We start from the raw sequence: 20,712 nt of genomic DNA on the forward strand, positions 1-20,712 counted from the left end.
AGGGACGAGGGCATGCGCTATGCGAAACAACTATAACAGCGCTATCCTCTATAGAGAGGAGGCGCTACGAACGTATGGACTAATTACATGTAATACAACATCTTTCAGGAAACATAGGAATGCGCTGGTATCAAAGAGCGGTTCTGCACCGAGTAACATAACAGGATGAAGGGGGATGTGCTGCTGGTATGCTAAGGGAAAATGTTTCTGTGATATTCGGCTTCCCGACACTCCAGGAGGACGTGGAGGACGGTCAGCCTCTCCCCGCATCTACCACAGGTTGGAGGCTCATTTCCAGTGAGTAAAAAGTTATGCGTGCAAAAAGTGTGTTCTATTCTTAGACGACAGAATAGGACATCTGTCCGGCGTGATTTTGTTACAGGAGGCAAGAACCCTAATTGTGGCTTTATTACATGCAGCTTATTATTTGTTTCCAGGTCCCACAAGCGTTGTCAGTAGTTTCGCAGTTTCCTTCTTAAGAAAGGTTTCAGGTCTGTGACAGGGACTGCAGCGGTAGAACAGTGTGTGATGCAATTGATGTGGCCATCTGGTCCGCTAGAACGTTACTCTGGATGCCGCTATGGCCAGGCACCCAGCATATAATCACATGCTGGTTAGATACATATGCTTTACATACGACAGAATAGAGTTCAGTTACTATAGGATTTTCGTGCTTACAGGACGACATCAAAGACTTCACAACACTAAGGGAGTCCGTATATATAACTGATTTTTTGAGTTTTGCTTCCCTTATATGCTTCACGGTCGACAATATTGCGTAGGCCTCAGCCGTGAAGATACTAGTTTCCGGATGCAGTAAATTGGATTCCGAGAAGAATGGACCGACGGCTGCATATGACAACCCCCTCGTGTGACTTCGACGCGTCTGTGTAAAACTCCGTGCAGGCGTGTTTGTATTGCAGTTCCCGGAAATGCATCTGGATTTCAATCTCTGGAGCATGTTTTGTAATCTGCATGAAAGATATATATTGCATTTTACTATCTGCCACTCCCAAGGAGGTAGCAGCTTAGCTGGAGGCATTAGGCGGAGCTCGAGGAGTGGGACATGCATTTCATCACTAAGCTCCCTCAAACGCAGCGAGAAAGGCTGTCTTACGGAGGGACGATTGCAAAAAAGTGTAGCATAGGTCATGTCATTAACGGTACAAAAACACGGATGTTGAAGATTTGAGTGGACTTTCAGAAAATATGCTTGGCTGATGTATGTTCTCTGCAGATAAAGTGACCACTCATTTGATTCTGCGTATAAGCTTTGTATGGGACTTGTTCTGAAAGCGCCAGTGGCCAGTCGGATTCCTAGATGGCGCACTGGGTCTAGCATCTTTAGTGCGCTCGGGGCGGCAGAGTGATAAATCACGGCACTATAGTCTAGTCGCGATCAAATGAGGCTTTTATAAAGATTCATTAGACACTTCCTGTCACTACCCGATGTAGTCTGGGATAGAAGTTTCCTTATGTTCATTGTTTTCAGACATATTTCTTTAAGATATTTAATGTAGGGGACGAAAGTGAGTCTGTAGTCAAGTATAACACCTAGAAATTTGTGCTCGTTGTTTACAAGTATTTGTTGTCCGCCCAGTTCTAAGCAAGGGTCTGGGATGATTCCTCTGTTTCTTGTAAAAAGGACACAAGAGCTTTTGTTAGGATTGATCTTAAATCCATTCCTGTCTGCGCACATTGACACTTTGTTCAGGCCATGCTGTACCTGTCTCGCGCATACAGCGAGGTTACAGGATTTGAAAGCTATTTGTATGTCGTCCACGTACACAGAATAAAAGATTGCCGGTAGTAATGAAGCGCGAAGCGTCCTCATGTTCACGATGAAGACTGTGCAGCTGAGCACGCCTCCTTGGGGTACACCCGTTTCTTGCGTAAAAGGACGCGAAAGTACATTACCGACTTTTACCCGGAAGGTGCGACTGGACAGATAGCTTTCTATTTGGTTAAAATATTACCATGGATGCGCATTTCTGACAAGTCTCTTAAGATTCCGTAACGCCACGTCGTATCGTACGCCTTCTCCATATCGAGGAATATCGATAAGAAAAACTGTTTGTGTACAAATGCGTCTCGGATATTTGCTTCTACTCGTACAAGATGGTCAGTTGTCGAGCGCCCGTCTCGGAACCCACACTTATAAGGATCAAGCATTTTGCTTAGTTCAAGGAAATGAATGAGTCGCCGAATAATCATTTTTTCAAATACCTTACAAAGGCAACTTGTCAGGGCTATCGGGCGGCAACTTGCCACTGAGGAAGGATCTTTGCCTTGTTTCAAAACCGGGATCACAATGGCTTCTTTCCATGCAACAGGGAGGTATCCTGCAGCCCAAATTGTGTTGAAAATTGTGACTAGTATAACTTGGGTGTTTTTATGTAAGTTTTGGACCATTTCAGACATGATTCTGTCAGATCCCGGTGCAGAGCTCTTGCATGCGCTCAAGGCAGCTCTCAACTCGGCAATACTAAAAGGGCAGTTGTATGGTTCATTCTGTTAGCATTTCCTCATGAGTGGCTTACATTCTTCTATTTGTTTATATTTCAGAAAGGAATGCGAGTAATGGTTAGCACATGACACCGTCTCAAAGTGCTCCCCAAATGAGTCCGCCGGATCTTGCAGGGTATCGCCTTCTGTGTTTACCAAAGGGAGTGCATAGGCTTGTCGCCCTCTTATACTATTGACCCTGTTACAGGTTTTGGCCTCATCTCTGAACGAGTTAATACTCGATAGAAACTTCTGCCAACTTTCTCGTCCGGCCTGTCGACGGGTTCGCCTGCCTTGAGATTTTTCGTTTTTAAAGTTGCTAAGATTCTCCGCAGTGGGAGAAGCGCGTAGCAACCCCCACACCTTGTTCTGTTTTTCACGAGTGATCCTACAATTGTCGTTCCACCAGGGGACACGCCGTTTGCAGGCCAAGCCTTTTGCTTCTGATATGCATTTAGATGCGACGTCTATTATGAATGCTGTAAAGAACTCGACTGCAGCATCAATTCCTAACGAAGACAGGTCAGTCCATGAGATACTAGTAAGAGATCGAAATTTCTCCCAATCAGCTGTCTCTATCTTCCACCTAGGAGCGTGTGGTGGATATTCGTTTTCTTTCGGTGATCTTAGCAGTACAGGGAAGTGGTCGCTGCCGTAAGGGTTGTCGGTAACTTCCCATTCAAGTTCATGCAGTACAGACGCGGAGACTATGCTAAGATCTATGGAAGAATAGCTTCTGTTTGCAAGAGAGTACTATGTGTATTCCTTCTTATTGAATAGACACGCACCAGAAGAAAAAAGGAACTGTTCGAGGGTCACCCCACAAGTAGTTATGTGCATTGAAATCGCCAAGAACAACATAGGGTTCTGGCAATTCATCTATAAAAGACTGAAATTCATCTTTGCCTAGTTTATAATGCGGCGCTATATAATGTGAGCAAATAGTGATCAGTTTGTTTAGCAGAATAACTCGAACCGCCACTGCCTCAAGGGCCGTTCGTAGCTGTAAACCTTGACAGGCTATGCTTTTTTGAATTACAATTGCAACACCGCCCGATGATGCGATAGCATCATCCCGATCTTTGCGAAAAGTAACGTGCTGTCGATGAAAATTTGTTTGTTTTGGTTTTAAGTGTGTTTCCTCTAAACACAGCACTTTTGGATTGTGTTTATGGATGAGTTCTTGCACATCATCAAGATTCCTGAGAAGACCTGTAACATTTCATTGGATCATTTGTGTATCCATATTTAAAGAAAATTGGTGCTGTGTTTACGGAAACGGAAAGGATGCCTTGGATTACAGAGCCCTTTCGAGGCCCTGTAACAGAGGTTCTGCCCTTTTTGAAGTGTTCGAGCGAGTCTCGGCGCTCCTTAGGCGTTTGGTGCGCCTTGAGGACAGGTGTATTGCCCATTGCCTCCTGTGAGACGCCGGACAAGCGCTCTTGCGAGCGAGAGGTTTTCCGAGAAAGTCCTGCCCCGGAAGGCAAGACCCCTGCGCCCACCAGCCCAGAGGTCGATGGGGCTCCCTGAGGGATTTGGCTGCGCTGGACGTTGCCAGCGCTGGAAGGGGCCTCGGAGGTTGGGGCAGCCTCGGCTGCGTCCACCTTCAGGGTTGATGGTGCCGTCTGCTGGGTTGGCGGAGCAGCGCTAGCTGCAACCGCCACGGGAGCAGTTGGCGTAGCTGCCGACTCACTGCCTGTGGGTCGGACAGCCGCCGGAGGCCGTTGTGACGCGGCCCCCTAACGCGCCGCACTGGCAAAGGTTTTCTTGGGCAGGTACGATACGCGCCTGCGTGCCTCCTTGAAACTTATATTTTCCTTTACTTTAACTGTTACGAATTCCTTTTCTTTTTTCCAGGATGGGCATGACCGCGAGTACGCGGCGTGCTCCCCATCACAGTTTACAGAGGAGAGAGCATTCTCACAAGCTTCAGATGTGTGTTCGTGGGCACTGTATTTCGCACATGTTTGGCGGCCTGGGTAGCTCTGCGAGCTGTGACCGAAGCGCTGGCATTTGAAACATCGGAATTGATTTGGCACGTACGGCCTAACACGGAGCTTGATGTACCCGGCCTCGAGTGACTCGGGCAAGATACCTGATCCAAAAGTAATTATTAGGTGCTTCGTCTGAATCTCTTTACCATGCCGCCTCATCTTAATTCTTTTGACATTGATCACAATTTGCTCACTGAAGCCCTCCAGGAGTTCCGCTTCAGTCAGCTCAAGCAAATCATCATCTGACATAACACCATGGGTGGTGTTCATTGTACGGTGCGGGGTTACTGCTTTGGGGATTTCCCCAAATGACACTAGTTGCGGTAGTTTCTCATATTGTTTTACATCGCGGAGCTCCAAGAGGAGGTCGCCGCTTGCCAGCCTCGATACCTTGTAACCTGGGCCAAAAACATCAGTCAGGGACTTTCAAACAAGGAATGGTGAAATGCTTCGGACTGCTTTGTTTGACTTTTCAGAATGAATAACATGAAAGCGGGGAAAATTCTGTATTTTGTGTGCGAAAAACTGGAATAAAGTTTGGGGAAAGAAGTTTCCATGAAAATGTATAAAAATTCGGCAACAGCGCCGACCGCCCACCACGGAGCCCAACGAGGGGACGCGGCAGAGCTTGCATGCAAGCCTGCACGACGCCAGTCGTACACCGCCACTATAACCAAACATGGTGTACCCAAGGTTGGATAACCACACATGGTTAACCCTTGCCGGCAAGGAGAAAGGAAGTAAATAGAATAGAGAATGAGACAGGAAAGGTGGAAAGTAAGAGAAAGACGAAGGTTGTAGGGAGGGAGAGACAGGAAAAGGCGACTGCCGATTTCCTCCAGGTGGGTCCGTCTGGAGGTGCCGTCTATGTGAAGCCAAGGCCGAAGAGGTGTGTTGCCTCCGCCGGGGGGCCTTAAAGGTCCAAACACCCAGCTTCGGCTCAACCCCCAGGATCCCGTTTTCCCCAGACACGGCTAAGCCGCACACGGCTACACTCGGGAGGGTCGAACCCTCGTGTGCTCGGGTATGTGGTGTCGCAACACACCAAACGCCTGCTTGCGCAGACGCCCCCGCGGGGTCCAAGTAACAAAGGAGTCAATAAAAAACAAAGGCATAGATATGAACTCGAGAGATCAGATTAAATGAGTTATAATTCAAGAGTTGAGGCGTTAGAGTGTTGTTCACTTCCCCAAACAATCTTGGTAGACCGTCACATAATGCCAATCTTAGGACCGACAATAAAAAGATTTGCGGTGAAAAGCATAGACAGCAGTTTTTAAATGCCGTTGGAACGTCGTTTACCGGATTCGTTTTTCATGAGAACATCTTTATATCAAACAAGTGAGGCGTTGCGCGAGAGACCGTATCCGCGAACACTCAAATAAGGCGATAAAGACAGCCACTTGTCGCTGCAATGCGTTGAATGTGCCTGTGAACCATTTTTCTTCTTTAATATTGTGTCATGCTGCCAAACTTATGACGAGCACACACCGAATAATTTCTGAAGCCTTCAACATTCCGTTGAGTCGGTTTGTGTGCGTGAACTTTTCTTGCGATCGCACTCCTCCCGAAGGAAATATTGTTCATATCGCACTGTTTACATTCCTGTTTTCCTTCTACGCATGCTCCCTTCCTGTGTTCCCGTGTTTTTCTAGCGAAGTGGTATAGCTATATACGCTGTTGAAACAATGACCACTTCGTGGTTAGCCATGGTGGTTGTCTGTCTTTACCTCACGTGCAGTTATTTTGCGCCCTTTTTTGTCAACTCTATGTCTCTTCCGCGAATCGTCCACAGTGGAGAGCTACACGTACTATTGCCGAGAAATACAGACTGGCGGACGATAAGGTTGTCGATCTGCGTGAGGTATTCCAGACCCGCGGGGCAGCCGGGGATCGCCGGCATTTGAACTCCGGTTGCTTGCTGCGTGGCCGCTCCGGCGGTCGGCCGCGACACTGAGGGCGTCCGTGTCTGCGATCGTCCAGCTGCTGCTGGGTGTGCCGGGCCCGCTCCTGGAGGTGCTCGACGTGTTGCCGGCCCTGGCGCCATCGTGTGTGTCACACCTCTGTCTTTTCAATACAGCCCGTCAGCGGGTGAACCCCTTCGGCAGCTCCTTTGCAGACTAGTCAGCCGCAGTCTGCCTGCAGTGTAAAAGTGCGCCGTGAGGCGAAGACATGGAGAAGCTCCATAACTACCCTAAACAGCGGTCATTTACGTGGTCATGACAGCATGTATCACTGAGCGAGAAAGGGAGAAGGAAGAGTTCTCACTTTATTGCAATACAATATCTTGTTTTACCTTCACAAGAAGGCTGGATGCACTGGCAGAAAGCTGTTATGAAAGCGAGGCCAACACACACTACAGAGGCTTGGCAACACTGCACGAGAACATTGAAACAAAAACAGCGGTGAAAACGCTTTCAGGCAAAAAAAACCTTGACAAAACAAACAGAATTTTAAAAGTTTACATTGTTTAGCTATAGATAGTTTAGGATTCCCTGTTTAATAAATGCACGAGAGTATTTCAGAGCATTTGACAGCCATTATTTCAACAGGTCTTAGGTACAGACGATTTCAAACTTCTTCGTGTTGTTTACTTAGGCTGTTTACGTATAAATGCGGGCAGCTGCAACGTCAAACAATTATTTTTTTCATACCACATGGTTTATACTGTCAGAGGAGCAACGTGTCATACAACTGGGGAAGGGGGTCATACGAATTGGCTTATAGATCGGATCAAGGTGTTCTATCCGCGCAACCTTCACAATGTTACCAACGGCTCTTGTTAAAAGAGATGCCAGCGCTTGACATGACATGACGAGAACTTTATTTGAGTCTTGAAGGACTGATATCTTGGGGGGCCAAAACCGAAGGCTCCCAAAGATGAAGTCGGTGGCTCCGCCCACGATGGAACCGGGAGATCAAGCCCCGCCGCAATGTCGTGGGCCCTCTGGACAGCCTGGAGTTGAATGTGGAGATTGCTGCTCTTGAGAGATTCCTGCCATTGCCAGCGCTTGATATTAGAAAAAAATATGTGGAACGCAGAGCTGGAAAGGAATAATTACCAACAGCAAAAAGTGTGTATTCTCACGTGGTGGTGGCGTTGAATAACACAGTAGCAATACTGCGAATGACAAAACTAACTTTTATTGGGCGAACCTGTGCCCACAAAACAGGCTACACTTATAGCACAACGATAGCGGCGAACACGGTCGGCGATCGTCGAAAATCTGATCAGCGGGTCCAGCGCGTCGGCTTTTATACAGTAGTCATCGAATGTTCCAGAGTAATCGTTGGGATCCGCGTGCCTTCCACAAAGTTCTACACCATTCGCGGCACGCGATGCAATCAGATAACATAAGGTCCGGCGACAACAGACAGTCGAGTAGAAGCATCGATAACTTTCCAGAAACTTCGGACAAATGCAGGCGCGTTCCGCGCTGTGCGATAACATTTGTTAGGCGACGAAACGCGTCCCCCGATAAAGACAGTACACGTGTCAGTATTACACAAGATCTGCTTAAAGGGTCCCTCACTAGGTCATCCCGTTTGAGCTGACAAGCTCAGAGCATACAATGTGCGATAAGGATCGTCTCTGAAAAGTATTACATCGCTACGTGCCACAGAGAGATCGGAAATTTCAAAGCCAACGTGGTTTGCCCTTCACCTCGTGGCCGCCGCGCTCCATGCCGGAGAGAGACGTACACGTGCTAGTACGCCCACGTACATGGGTTTGTGCAGTGACGTCGCTCGTGGTCACACGTCACTTCGAGAATTATTCAAGGCAACATATGTTACTTCTGTAATATGCTACTTGAATACACAAGAAACGCTTACAGAAAAAATAAAACACACAAACCGAATTTCTGCGTGTTTTGCTTCACTTTGCACCACAGCAAGAATGATGTACTTCCGTTTCCTCTGTTTCCACGTCGAGCAGTCGCGCGCGCAGCCACTGACACTGTGTCACTTTCTACCATGTTCCAGCACGCCATCATACCATTTGACACGCTGATGCTTACCTCCGATTTCTTGTAGCAGTGACCTGTAAAGCTAGTCAGGTCTCCTTGTGCAGAGCGCGCAAAATCGCGCGCTGCGCGAAACAAGTCAATCGCAACCGCTCGCACCCTACGCCGGCATTCGCCGATGAATTTCGCCAGCGGAAATGCGTCGCGCCGGAAAAGCTAAGGAGAAAAATGGAATGAAGGCGACGCCTGTGACGTATGCATTATGCGAACCTCGAACTCCGGCTTCAGAAAACGCAGGGGAGGAATTACGCCGGCAGACGCTAGACGGGCCAGTGGAGCGAGCGTCAATGTTTGCGGTGAAGCTCGCCTACTAAAATACTGGGTTTGCTTCACTAAAATATTCTCTCTCAGCTATTGTTGAGCCAATTTGAAAGGAAAAAATTGCAGCAGAGCGCCCCCTAGAGTGTATGGACACACACAGCGTATAGCCGAAGTTTTCTGCGTGGTGAGGGTCCCCTTAATACGCTTCGGCACGAAGTATTTCAGTAGACACAAGATAGCGACCTTTGATAGTTAATTCAGGACTATTTCGACGTGATCATTTCATAATAAATTTCCATTGAAGATGACACCTAGGCTTCTCGACTGATGAAACTGTTTGGATCAGTGACGTACCCATCCTTAAAGTGGCGGCACGTGAGGCCGCTTGTTGCGAAACCTGAGAAGCACAGTTTTGGTTTCTTCAGTGATTATTTTTAAACAATTGTATCTACACCACCCTACAAGACAGTGAAAATAATGAGAGGCTTGCTGCTCAAGATCTGGCAAATGCGCGACTCTGAAGAGTAATGAAATGTCATGTGTATTACTACCAAAAGTGAGAAACTGGCTTATGCAGATGATGTCAGTAGCACTAGTGAGGAAAAAAGGTGGTCCCGAAATATTACCTTGCACAATGCCCGAAGTGGCTAGAATGTGCTGAATCAATAATTTTTATCTGTTGTATTCTTGAAATTAAGTAAGATTGAATTATTTGAAGGAGCTTTCCTCGAAAACCGAAATTCTCGAGCCTTGCTGACTTTATTTTGTTATATTTGCGGTCAAACGCTCTTGGAAAATCAATCAATATGCGAGGAGAGACAAGTTTCTGCTCTAAGGACGCTACCATAAGCTGCTTTTGGGCCAAAAGCGCGGTTTCCGTGAAAACAGTTTTCCAGAAAGCATGTTGACTGGGAGGTAATATGCTATGTTGTTTACCAAATCGAGACATCGCTCTACCTACTATCTTTTCGAAACACTTGGAAAAAAGCAGGTAGAATGCAGAGAGGGCGACAACTTAATAGATTACTTTTGTCTCCTCACCTATTATACCCGTGACTATAGCAATCTGCTTTCTTTTGGAGAATACTGCACCTTCAATGAAACAATGAAAAATATATTTCATTGCAACACTCATTACATCAGCTATCTCTATAACTGGTAAACTTTTGAGGTCATCAACGTGAAGAGACTTATGGTTATATAAAGCCACAAGGCTTTACCAGCATTTCGTCGTGATTATTCCTTAATAATGGAATGCTGCAGTTCGGTTTTCCTGGTTTCATTCGAATCGCATGCTGACAAGAAGGCACTGGAAACAACCCATAAGTCAAGGCATTTCGCTTTGAAGAGATAAACATTTCCATCAACCTGATACACGAAGTATTCATTGAAATGTCTACCTGTGCCTTTATCCAGGCACATATTCATTGTCCATTGAAAGTTCAAGCACCGCATTAGCAGTTGTACCTCAATTGATAATTCGGTTTAATGTTTTGCAACACAAGATCGCTCCTCCCTTATAAGTCACTATTGAACAGTTTTCCCATATATCCTTATTTCGCCTCACGAAGAAACGACGCAATTTGGCTTCGGAACGTTTCAACTTGTGCAAGATAATCCGCTGCCGTGGTTTGGATAAATGAATTATAAAAGACTGTTGTCTTTTTCATCATTTTAAAGTATTCTGAGGTTATCCATGGTTTCTACCTCTGCGGGACATTTTGAGCGTTGCAGGACGAAACCTTCGTTCGTGTTCTACCATTCAATTCTCTTGCAGTGCCGAATCCCACAACCGCCGCCGACATCTTTAGTACTTATCAGCACCTCGATAAGCCTGATATAATCCGCTTACACCCTGATAGATGTGATTTCAGGGCGTACAACGATGTCGAGCTACATAGGGGCTGACTACGGGGACAAGGGAGGAGGGCTTTGGAGCTTGATCATCCTCCGGAGTTTCCCGTGGGGGGGGGGGGGGGGGGTGAGGAGAGCCCTTCCCTTGCACACAACTGAACTGTCAACACTAGAGCTTTTTCACCGACATCATTTGCGGTTTCATTTGACTTGCATAGCCATTTTCACTTAAAAACGTATTGTGGCTTATAGTGTACTGCGCAGCAGTACTTCTGGGCAGCATTTTCTGGAATTAGCACGTCTTTTCTAAATACCTGCCTTTCCACTGCAGCGTTCTTCCGCGTGCAGCTGCACTCCTGTGTGCACGTGCTGCCTACAGTACCTCCCCTGGAAGCCACTGCGCCTGCGTTGGCTTGCTTCAGGAAGACATAAGGATCAACGGCGTTCTCGACTGCTGCCATTTTGTGCATTTACCTGCGGCTGCTGCTCACTAGTGTTTCTACGGTTATGAACTATCATTTAAACATGCCTAGAAATGCTGAACTGCCTAAAAAAATTGAGCAGCTTGAATCACTGCAGTATAATATACTTACTAGCCTTGTTGCAAACCTTGCTTTTAAAATTGCAAAACAGGTTGATGACCAAGGCCTTCGTAACTATACGTCTCTGGCTGACAGTGTGCGTTACGTGAGTGAACAATATGATAAATTGCGGAAGACTGTCGATGAATTGCTAAATTCAAACAGCGATGTGAGGGCCGAAAGTGAAGCGCTCGCCACGAGGAATGAAGCCATGCAGCAATACAACCGGCTGAATAACAGTGAAATCAAAGGCATCGCCTGTACACAGGGCGAACACTGCGCTGTCATCTTGGAAACAATTGCTGAAGATATTGAACGCCCCGTTTTATTGACAGACATTGACGCAGTTTACCACGTCACCAGCAAGATAGTAGAAAAGAGAATCATCGCTCATTTTTGCTCGCGTGACAACAAAAATGAATTCCTTCGGAAAGCTCGTAGAGCATGTTTGCGTACGTCTCAGATAGGTCTGATTTAAAGCAAGCAAAGCGCTGGTTATGTCAATGAACAACTGATCATTGACAAATGTCTATTCAGCAACGCACTCACCATAAAAAATGAAATGTCCTTACCTTTTGACCGATAATTTTATTTTCATGTTATTACGATATGATCAAGCGGTGCTCAAGAAACGAGCCGCCGCGAGAATGACGACGAATTTGGCCGGTGCGCTTGGCGCGAGCGAGTGTCGGCCTGGCAGCCTGGCTCTAGTGTAAATAGCCTGTAAATAGCGTCTTCTATCTGTGTCTTTCCACACGCAACATTATCAAAGGTCACAAGACTAATTACAGCAAGGTCTTCAGGATAAGTGCCGAGTCAAATCTCCGCATCTATAGGTGTATATCAATTTTAATATTTCTCATTTTTCCAATCTGTTCCTGACAACACCCCTGTATGGCATTGCTCTCCACGGAGGAAACAATGTCGTTGCTCATTGATTCTAACTGCTCATTATTACAGATCAATGTGCGAAGTTTACGGAAAAACCAAGATAGCATTACTCCCTCTATTGGTTCACTTGGTCATTCCTTTTCATTCTTGTGCGTTTGCGAAAGTTGGCATGGTTCGTCTGATGACAACTCATATGGTTTGCGGTTGTACCAATCCAAATACTGTCACCGCGTTTGTATCGGCATGGCGGTTCGGCTATTTTCATACCACTGAAAATCAAGTACGAACGTTAGCTTGACCTGCGGCTAAACGTATCTAATTGTGAATCAGTGTGGATCAAAAGTAACCTGTCACCTTCTAGTAATCGCAATAATATATCCAATTACATGTATCGCTACCAATCGTCGTCCATTCCTGATTTCGTGCACAACAATTCCACAATTCTTCATAAATGTTCAGCTTAAATAAACAGATTTTAATACTTGATGATGCCTCAATTCTTTATCGGATACTAATAATAATTCAATTATATCAAATAGCGATTCTATTGTTGGATTTGGACTTCAGTATTTACACACTTCTCCTCGATTATCTGCTTCCGAAAATAATACAATTCTTGATCACGGCTTAAGCAATATCGAACCACCTCAAAGTGCAGATGTCATTCACATGTCTATCACTGATCCCCTTCCCATTTTTATTAGCTTCGCCGTAGAAAAACCTCACTATGACACTAGTTATTTAGCTTCAAGTTTCAATCGAGATAACTTTATTAATACAATAAGTGGTACCAACTGGTCATCAATTAGAACTACATGCAATTCCATGAAGGCGCTCGAAACATTGTGCTCATTCTTCTTGAAAGCTGTGTACGCTAGCACAACTGTCACATGCAAAAAAAGTTTGAGCTTCTACGTAATCCTTGGATAACAAAAAGTAAAAAAAAAACCTTTTGGATAACCAGCATGCGTAACAAAGATAATCTTTACAGGAAGACTAAAACAGTCGTTCAACGTAAGTATAGCACACCGCTATAAAGAAGTTTATTACCATGTTGAACAACCTACTGAAAAAATTAAAAGGGCTTTAGTGTGAGAGAGAATTCTGCAAAGCTCATAATAGGCCTAAGAAACAATGATAACTTTTCAACGACATTTGCATACACCCCAGGCTATTAGAACCACTGATGAAATAGCTTAATAATATTGTATTGTATTGTATTGGGTTTTATGGGGCATAAGCAACTCAGGCTATCATGCGCCAAACTCATGGTATAATATATTTCAAAAATTGGGTATCCTCAGCGAAGGTCCTTGTCCGGACAAGGACTCTGAGGAGCCCAACAAATCAAATGAAGACCTCAGCCTTCTTCTCAGGACTGAGACAATGGGTGAGGTACATCATAAGATGCGTGAAAAAACTGGGTAAGAATTTTTAGAATTAGTAGTTCTGTGATATATTATATTTCGTTTAGGATTGCTGGGTCTTTCAAAAAACTAAAAACAGATGAAGTTCCTACAAGTGGTTTAGCTCCTAAAAGTAGACTGGGATGGAAGGGAATGCGTTCATTGTAAAATACAGTAAAATATTTCTTCATTAGGCGTTTGAGTTGTGGGCACGAAAATAAAATGTGATTTACAGTGAGTTCATCTCCACATTTCTCACGTGAGGGTTTGTCTTGTTTGTCAGTAGAAAGTTATGTGTTATGTGTGTGTGTCCGATGCGCTGGCGGCATACAATTACTTCTATAAAACGTTCCTGATGTCTGCATGTCCTCCATTCTCCTAGAATAGGTTTTACTAAATGTAGTTTGTTATTTTCTTCGCTATTCCATGTACACTACCATTTTTCTTTAAGCTTGTTTTTTACTAACTTCATGCAATCTGCATAGGGTATATTTACAGTACTGACATCCTTATGGCACGCTTGAGCGGCGCACGCGTCAGCTCTCTCGTTGCCTCTAATTCCATGATGGCTTGGTATCCAACAAAGCTTAATTTCGTGTCCTTGTGTTTGAGCAGTTATGATGTTATGGATTATATTTCCTATTAAAGGTTCCCGTACGTTTCTGGCTTTAAGTGCTGTGATTGCACTCAGCGAGTCCGTGTAGATAATGCTCTTTTGAATGTTCATCTCGACTGTTTTTGATACAGCCACCGAAATGGCATGACATTCGGCTGAGAAAATTGACGCGCACTGAGGCAACCTGACTACCTTTTCCCATTTATCTTGCAGTACAGCACTTCCGACGAAAAGTGATGTTTTAGAGCCGTCAGTATAAAATGTCCCTTGCACTGAATCGTCTTGTGTATTTCACTCAATTAGTAATTACATCTATGAAGTGTACAGTAACAGCTCGATAGCCTCTTCCTGTCCATGTAACCGTTGCAGTTAGACATTTTTTTTCCCGTCTCAGCCGATGAGGTCTGTTCTGCCATATTAAATTTAAAGAACACTATCCCAGGTTTAGATAATGTCTCTGCCTATTACTTAAAGCTTGTTTCCCCTTCTTTTGCGGAAACACTGAGCAGTATAATTAATCTAACTTTTAAATGCGGTGCCTTTACGAGTTCGCTTGAGACCGCAATATCCCTGTTTTTTAAAAGAGATGATAAATCTCTGGTGTTAAATCATCGCATAATCTCTACTCGATTGTTAAACTTATCGAGGAATTGCCAGTTTGGTTTCTGTCCTGCAGTCGAACAGCTTAGGTTTTATATTGCATTTACCGATTACGTAACGTGTTCTACTGACAGCGGTAAATTTGTTGGCTCAGTATATGTAAATTTACTAAAGCTTTTCAAACTGTTAAATATACAATTTCATTTACCATACTACAATCTTTAGTTATAACAGGACATGCTTTATAACGTTTCTAAAATATTACTTGTGTGACCGTGAGCAAACAGTCTGTGTAGGGGGCGCTTATTCCGAGTCGAAAGTTATTAATCAAGTGGTACCACAGGGCTCAATACAGGGACCTTTGTTGTTATGCATTTACATTAATGACTTACCTGATATTCTTATTATTTTTAATGTAATACTATATGCTGATGCTACCCCTATTTCCATGTCAGATAAGTCTAATAACATTGCTGTTCCAACTGAACATTGAACTACCGAAAGTTGTAGGATGGTGTCAGTTAAATTATTTTACTTCAAACCCACTCAAAACTCAGTTCATGATATTTAAAACAAAGAAGAGAATGGTACTATGCGCCCCCCTGGTAATTCTAGACAGAAACCTTATTCCTGAAGCGGACTGTGTGTCGTTCGTTGGCATAATATTAGGTCCTAACTTTAAGTTTCCTAATCACATTGCCTTAGCCAAACAAAAAAACTGCTTTCGGCATAAGAGCTGTCTTTAAATGAAGTGCATTCTTATCAGAACACGCATTATTATCTTTATATTACGCGTTCAATCATAGTCCTATCACCTATGGTATTGCTTCCTGGTGAAACATGTAATCGCCAATTCTCGTCTATTCAACGCATACACAACCAGGCGATTTACCTAATCACCGGCAGTTCCTTTTACTCAACTGCTCTCCCGATACTCCAGGCTCACTTTATACTACCGGTGCTGGCTTGCTTAAGTAACATGCAAGTATTTTTTTTTCTTTTTTCAAGATACTCAGGAAAGAGCTTCCTTACAAATTAGTGGCGTTACTCACTAATGCCAACCACGTTAGGCTTGCGCATAATTTCAACAATTTACAGTGAAAGCTCGTTAATTCGAACTTCAATAATTCGAATTTATGGATAATTCGAACTGTACGATTTGGTCCGGCCAAGCTCCACAGAAGTCTATGTATAAAAAAGTCAGTTAATTCGAACGCGAGAAGGTTCCCTCACGGATAATTCGAACTACGCTCGCCTGGCACACGGCCAGAGAAACGCGCCTACTGCCTACACACAAGGCTGTATTGCCTCCGAAACGGGGAGAACGGCGAGAGAAGGCGAAATCGGAAAAAATCTAACCGACGCGGGGTCAGCCAGAAGGCAGCGGCGGCTGCCGCCTCTCCGTTCAACGTAACCTCTGAGACTTCTTGCACGTTGCGAATCTCGGAGGCTTTGCAAATCTTGTACAGCTGCTAATGTTGTGCGGAGATGGCACGGCAAGCGCCAAAACACAGCGAATCAAGTTCGTCGCAGCTGCGCTTGCAATCAAGAGCGAACGAATCAGGGCCTTCGCCACCTTCACATGTTCGGCGTCTTTGTCTCGGCCGTCTTCATCGGTTGTGTACCTCTGTTTTCAGCTTAGGAGGTATCGGCCGTTGCGATTCATTGTGATGGTGTTAAGCCTCGGCTAACGTTCGTTTCGGTGGACATTGGGGGTGAGGCACAGTCGGACCCAGAGCTTCGACTTGAAGATGGCGTGTGCCCGCGGCACACGCCATCACTGTCTGACACGCCAAATTTCTGACATGCCCTACTGCTTCCAAATCGCAGTGTACTGTTGCTCTCCTTCACTTTCGTTAGTTCGAACTTTCGTTAATTCGAACTGAAGCGGCTTCCCCTTGCGGTTCGAATTAACGAGCTTTTACTGTACTACCTAAATGCAACACCAACTATGTAAAAATTACATCCTCGTTCGGAGTATTAAAAATATGGAATGACCTGCGCTACATTCACTTAAACTAACGTAATCTATTAATGTACTAAAAAATAAATTACCATGAACGATTTTTTAATTTTTTTGTCAATAGTTTCAGGCCCTGCAACCTGTTCTCGTCTATAATTGTGCTTTTTGATATACGTACTTTTTTGTTTTCTCTTATCAATTTGTTGCATTGAACGCGTTCATTTGTTTTCCTTGTGCTTTCTAGTTTCGCTGCTTTAACCCATGTTTTGCATACGTTTTATTTTCGTTTTAGAAACGAGGGTGCCGTTGTCATTGACTTTGGGATCCGCGTCTGCATACCATTTTTTACTTACTCTGTATTATTTAACGCAGACTAAACTTTAACTGAAACTGAAAGCGCATCATTGTTCGCGCAGACATGCATGACATTTAATTCGTACTTTCGCTTTATTACTGCAAATCCAGACAATAGGAACATAAGCGTATAAGAAGCTCCAGTGGTGGCTGCCTCACCCGTATTTGCTCACTTCAACATTGTATTATATTTACACTGTAAACACTATGTACCAACACAATATATTTAAATATATGCACAGGACAAATTTCATGATATTTTTCAAAGAGGAGGAAGGAGCTATTAACAATTACTTATAAAGGTCTTATAGCCAATTCCTAGAGAATGAATGTGTGGCTTTACGTTCGCCTCGTTTCCAATTGCTTTGCGTGCATTTTTGACCATCAAAATACCGACACACTTCCGGGACCTCATCGGCAGGTTCTTATCAACGGCGTCTGAAATGCACGTGAATGATATGTGTCTGAGTACTGCTTCTCTTTCATGTAAGCAATGTTAACGGATCATGAAAAAATACATTTAAAATTATTTTTACCATTTCTTAGGGAAGGAAACATCGCATTTCCATGCGGAGGTCATAAATATATACAGGATCTCCCACTGCACTACCATTCAACAAGATTTTAGCAAAGAACAAAGTGTTATTCAACGAAAATCTAGTGCATATTATTTTCAGTACAGTGGAGTTGCTGCCAATAATTTGACACTATTGAAGTGATCCAGTCCACAATGGGCAAAACAAAATTGGCACCAGTACCAGTGATCCTTCAATGAGGCCAAGCCATATATACTCGAAATCAGTATCAACAGCAGTCATGCGCAGCAGCGGTTATACTCGCACTCACAGAAAAAAAGAAGTAGAGAGGCGGAATTTTCATCGGAAAGGCGAAGCAGTACTATTGATACCTAGGTATACGACAATTACACGAAGGAAGATTACAGCACCGAGACACGACAGATTCTTGGTGATGCGAGAGGACTGAGGCTGTGAGACTGAACTGTCTGCTACTATGAGGTTTGGTAAATTCCCATATAAGCATATGTCACTTCAGCGAACAAGTCTTCGAAGTTAGCCGAAAATATATCTAGTTCAAGAAATATATATATATATATATTCTTTGGAATGCTGGTCGGACCTCTGCCTTCTCTGTAACAATGAAAAATTTCCGCCTATGGTGAACTCAGTGCACTCATCCACTCTACCCTGCAAGAGGAACTGTACCCAGCAATTTCGTTAATTCCTCCTGAGCTCCTTGCGACGCCTACTGCTGGAGGCCTAAGCCATCTGGCGAGGGAAGAAATAGCTGCTGTGACATGCCCGCACGTGCTAAGCCCGCATACCTTACCTACGCCATCTTACGCTTAAGTTGGCTCTATGTGCCACTTTCCCAGCCGCCCCCACAGCAGGCACCTGCAATGCACGGTTCGCTGAATTCTCTCACCACAAGACCATCCCCACTTCACTATTGCAACGCCTCTAGCCCACGTCGACCACTGTGCTATTACTGCGGCATACGCGGCCACATTTCAAGGTTATCACGACGCCGTCAAGATAAACAATGTGGCTAGGCAGAACCTGAAAAAGATGAGTTTTCCGGCCCTGTACCACCTACGTTGGCACTCCTACTACAATTATCAATCACGTTTCCCATGTCCTCAGGGTTTTAACAGTGCCCGCTCATTACGTTTCCCCCGTCACTGCTTTCCATCACCAATGCGACGATCCTCTTTCCTACTTCGACCGCCTATTTCGACCTGTGATCACCAACTGGACAACTAAATAGTGCTACTTCAGGTGGGAAAGCCGCATCTTTTGGTGAACATGAAACTCCTCCGTAGCGCCCAGCAAATGTACTTCTCGTGTGTGTTGAAGGTATACGGAGTGAATCCTTGGTTGATACAGGTGCACCCCTTTCCTTTATTAGTACTGACTTGCGTTCTTCCTTCCAAAAGACGAAGACACCATATAATAACCTTTCCCTCCCCCCCCCACCTACACGTTGTGCTAATGCAGTTCTTATTCAGCCCTTCGGTGTTTGCATTACGCGTGTTTTCATGGATGGCATCCTTCGCCACGTTCAGTTTGTCGTCTTGTTTTTCTGTGCCCAGGCAATGATATTGGGATTGGACTTTCTGTGCTCTGTGCTAGGTTTAATTTATTGCCTTCAGCAAATTATCCGTATGACGAACACGAACTCCTGTTAGGATGTCCATGCTAACAGCCTACTTGCCGTCACGTACATCGACTGTTCTATTCCCCCAGGCAATGAGCATGTTCTACCACTGAATTCCGGCACCATCGCTGATGATACTATGTTCCTTGCACCGAGCAGTGGCTGCATATCTGGTGGGCTTAGAGTTTTTCCTTGCCTGCTGCGGTTTTACGATGGTATAGCACTGGGCTTTGTACTTAACCCTACTTCTTCACTGGTTGTGCTCTCCACGGGCACCTCCTTGACATGTTTTACTGACGTCGAACTTCTTTCACCCATACCTCTTTATAGCCAATCACCACGTTTGTCCACCACAACTAATGGCCATGCTACGACTGCTGCTTTAACAGCCGTAATAAATCCCGATCTGACTGCAGTGCAGAAAGAAGACACTTCGGCCCTATTGCAAAAACACAGCCCATTGCTTGACGTTCACTCCAAGCTTCTGGGGCGCACTTCTGTTGCAGTACATCGCATCGAAACCGAAGGCAGTTGGATTGTACACCGCCACCCATACAAAGCACCTTCTGCTGAGCGCAAAATCACTGCGCTGCATGGTGATCACATGCTCAATAGAGCGATCATTTGGTCATCGTCCAGTGCTTGGTCACCTCATGTTGTCTTTTTGCGGAAGACGGATGTGTACACTTTTGTATCGATTATAGAGCACTTAATAGATCACATCACGCGCAACGACGTATATCCGTTGCATGGAATGGACGATCACATTGACTTCCTCCAGGGCGCTGAATATTTCTCAGGTCTAGACGTCTGATCTGCGCACTGGTAAATATATATGCAGGAGGCGGACAAAGACCACAGAGCTTTTGCAGCATCTGACAGATTATCGATTTCAAGGTAATTGCCTTCGGTCTATTAACGCTCCTGCAACATTTGAACGAAGGACAATTTTACGTGGCTTTAAGTGCAAGACCTGCCTGTGTTATTTAGAGGACATCGTGTTTTTTGCCACTTTTCGTCAACACCTTGAGTGTTTGGACAAAGTTTTGACACGCATCTCTAACGCTGGACTCCAGTTCAACACAAAAATATGCCAATTTTCCCAAAAGGACAAAAAAGTGTTGGGTCACTTTATCAGTGCAGATGGCGCTCGACCAGATCCTGGCAAGGTTGCTGCCGTGATTCGGTTCCCTCGCCCAGAAGAACAAAGAAACAAAAATAATTAAGAAGTATCTTAGGTCTGGCACCTTACTTCCGCCGCTTGATCAGTCGTATTGCTGCCATGACGTCCGCACTGGACAAGTTGCTGAGGTTGGGCGCTGCTTTCACATGGACAGACGGCTGCGAAGTTTCTTTCCAAGCCCTCTAGCGATCTTTAACATGCGACCTTGTCCTCTGTCTCTTTGGTGAGAACGAACCAGCTTGCTTGCACACCGACGCTAGTGGCCATGGTATCGATGCTGTCCTTCTACAGCGTTATACCACTA

At 44.8% G+C, this 20,712-nt stretch overlaps 1 protein-coding gene across 8 annotated transcripts in view; it reads right to left on the reverse strand.

Annotated features, from left to right (window-relative positions):
* Positions 1–20,712, reverse strand: part of LOC135912820 (retinol dehydrogenase 13-like) — a 395,668-nt gene that overhangs the window by 356,237 nt on the left and 18,719 nt on the right. For all 8 annotated transcript variants that reach the window (XR_010567791.1, XR_010567788.1, XR_010567790.1 and 5 more), the window contains exon 3: positions 6,312–6,638. Coding sequence is in view for 1 of the 8 variants with exons in the window: in XM_065445362.1 (XP_065301434.1) it covers positions 6,312–6,546 (235 nt within the window). In the remaining 7 variants the exon portion in view is untranslated. The remainder of the gene's footprint in view (positions 1–6,311; positions 6,639–20,712) is intronic.

This window comes from Dermacentor albipictus, chromosome 8, assembly GCF_038994185.2.
Source record: "Dermacentor albipictus isolate Rhodes 1998 colony chromosome 8, USDA_Dalb.pri_finalv2, whole genome shotgun sequence".
Lineage (NCBI taxonomy): Eukaryota > Metazoa > Arthropoda > Arachnida > Ixodida > Ixodidae > Dermacentor > Dermacentor albipictus.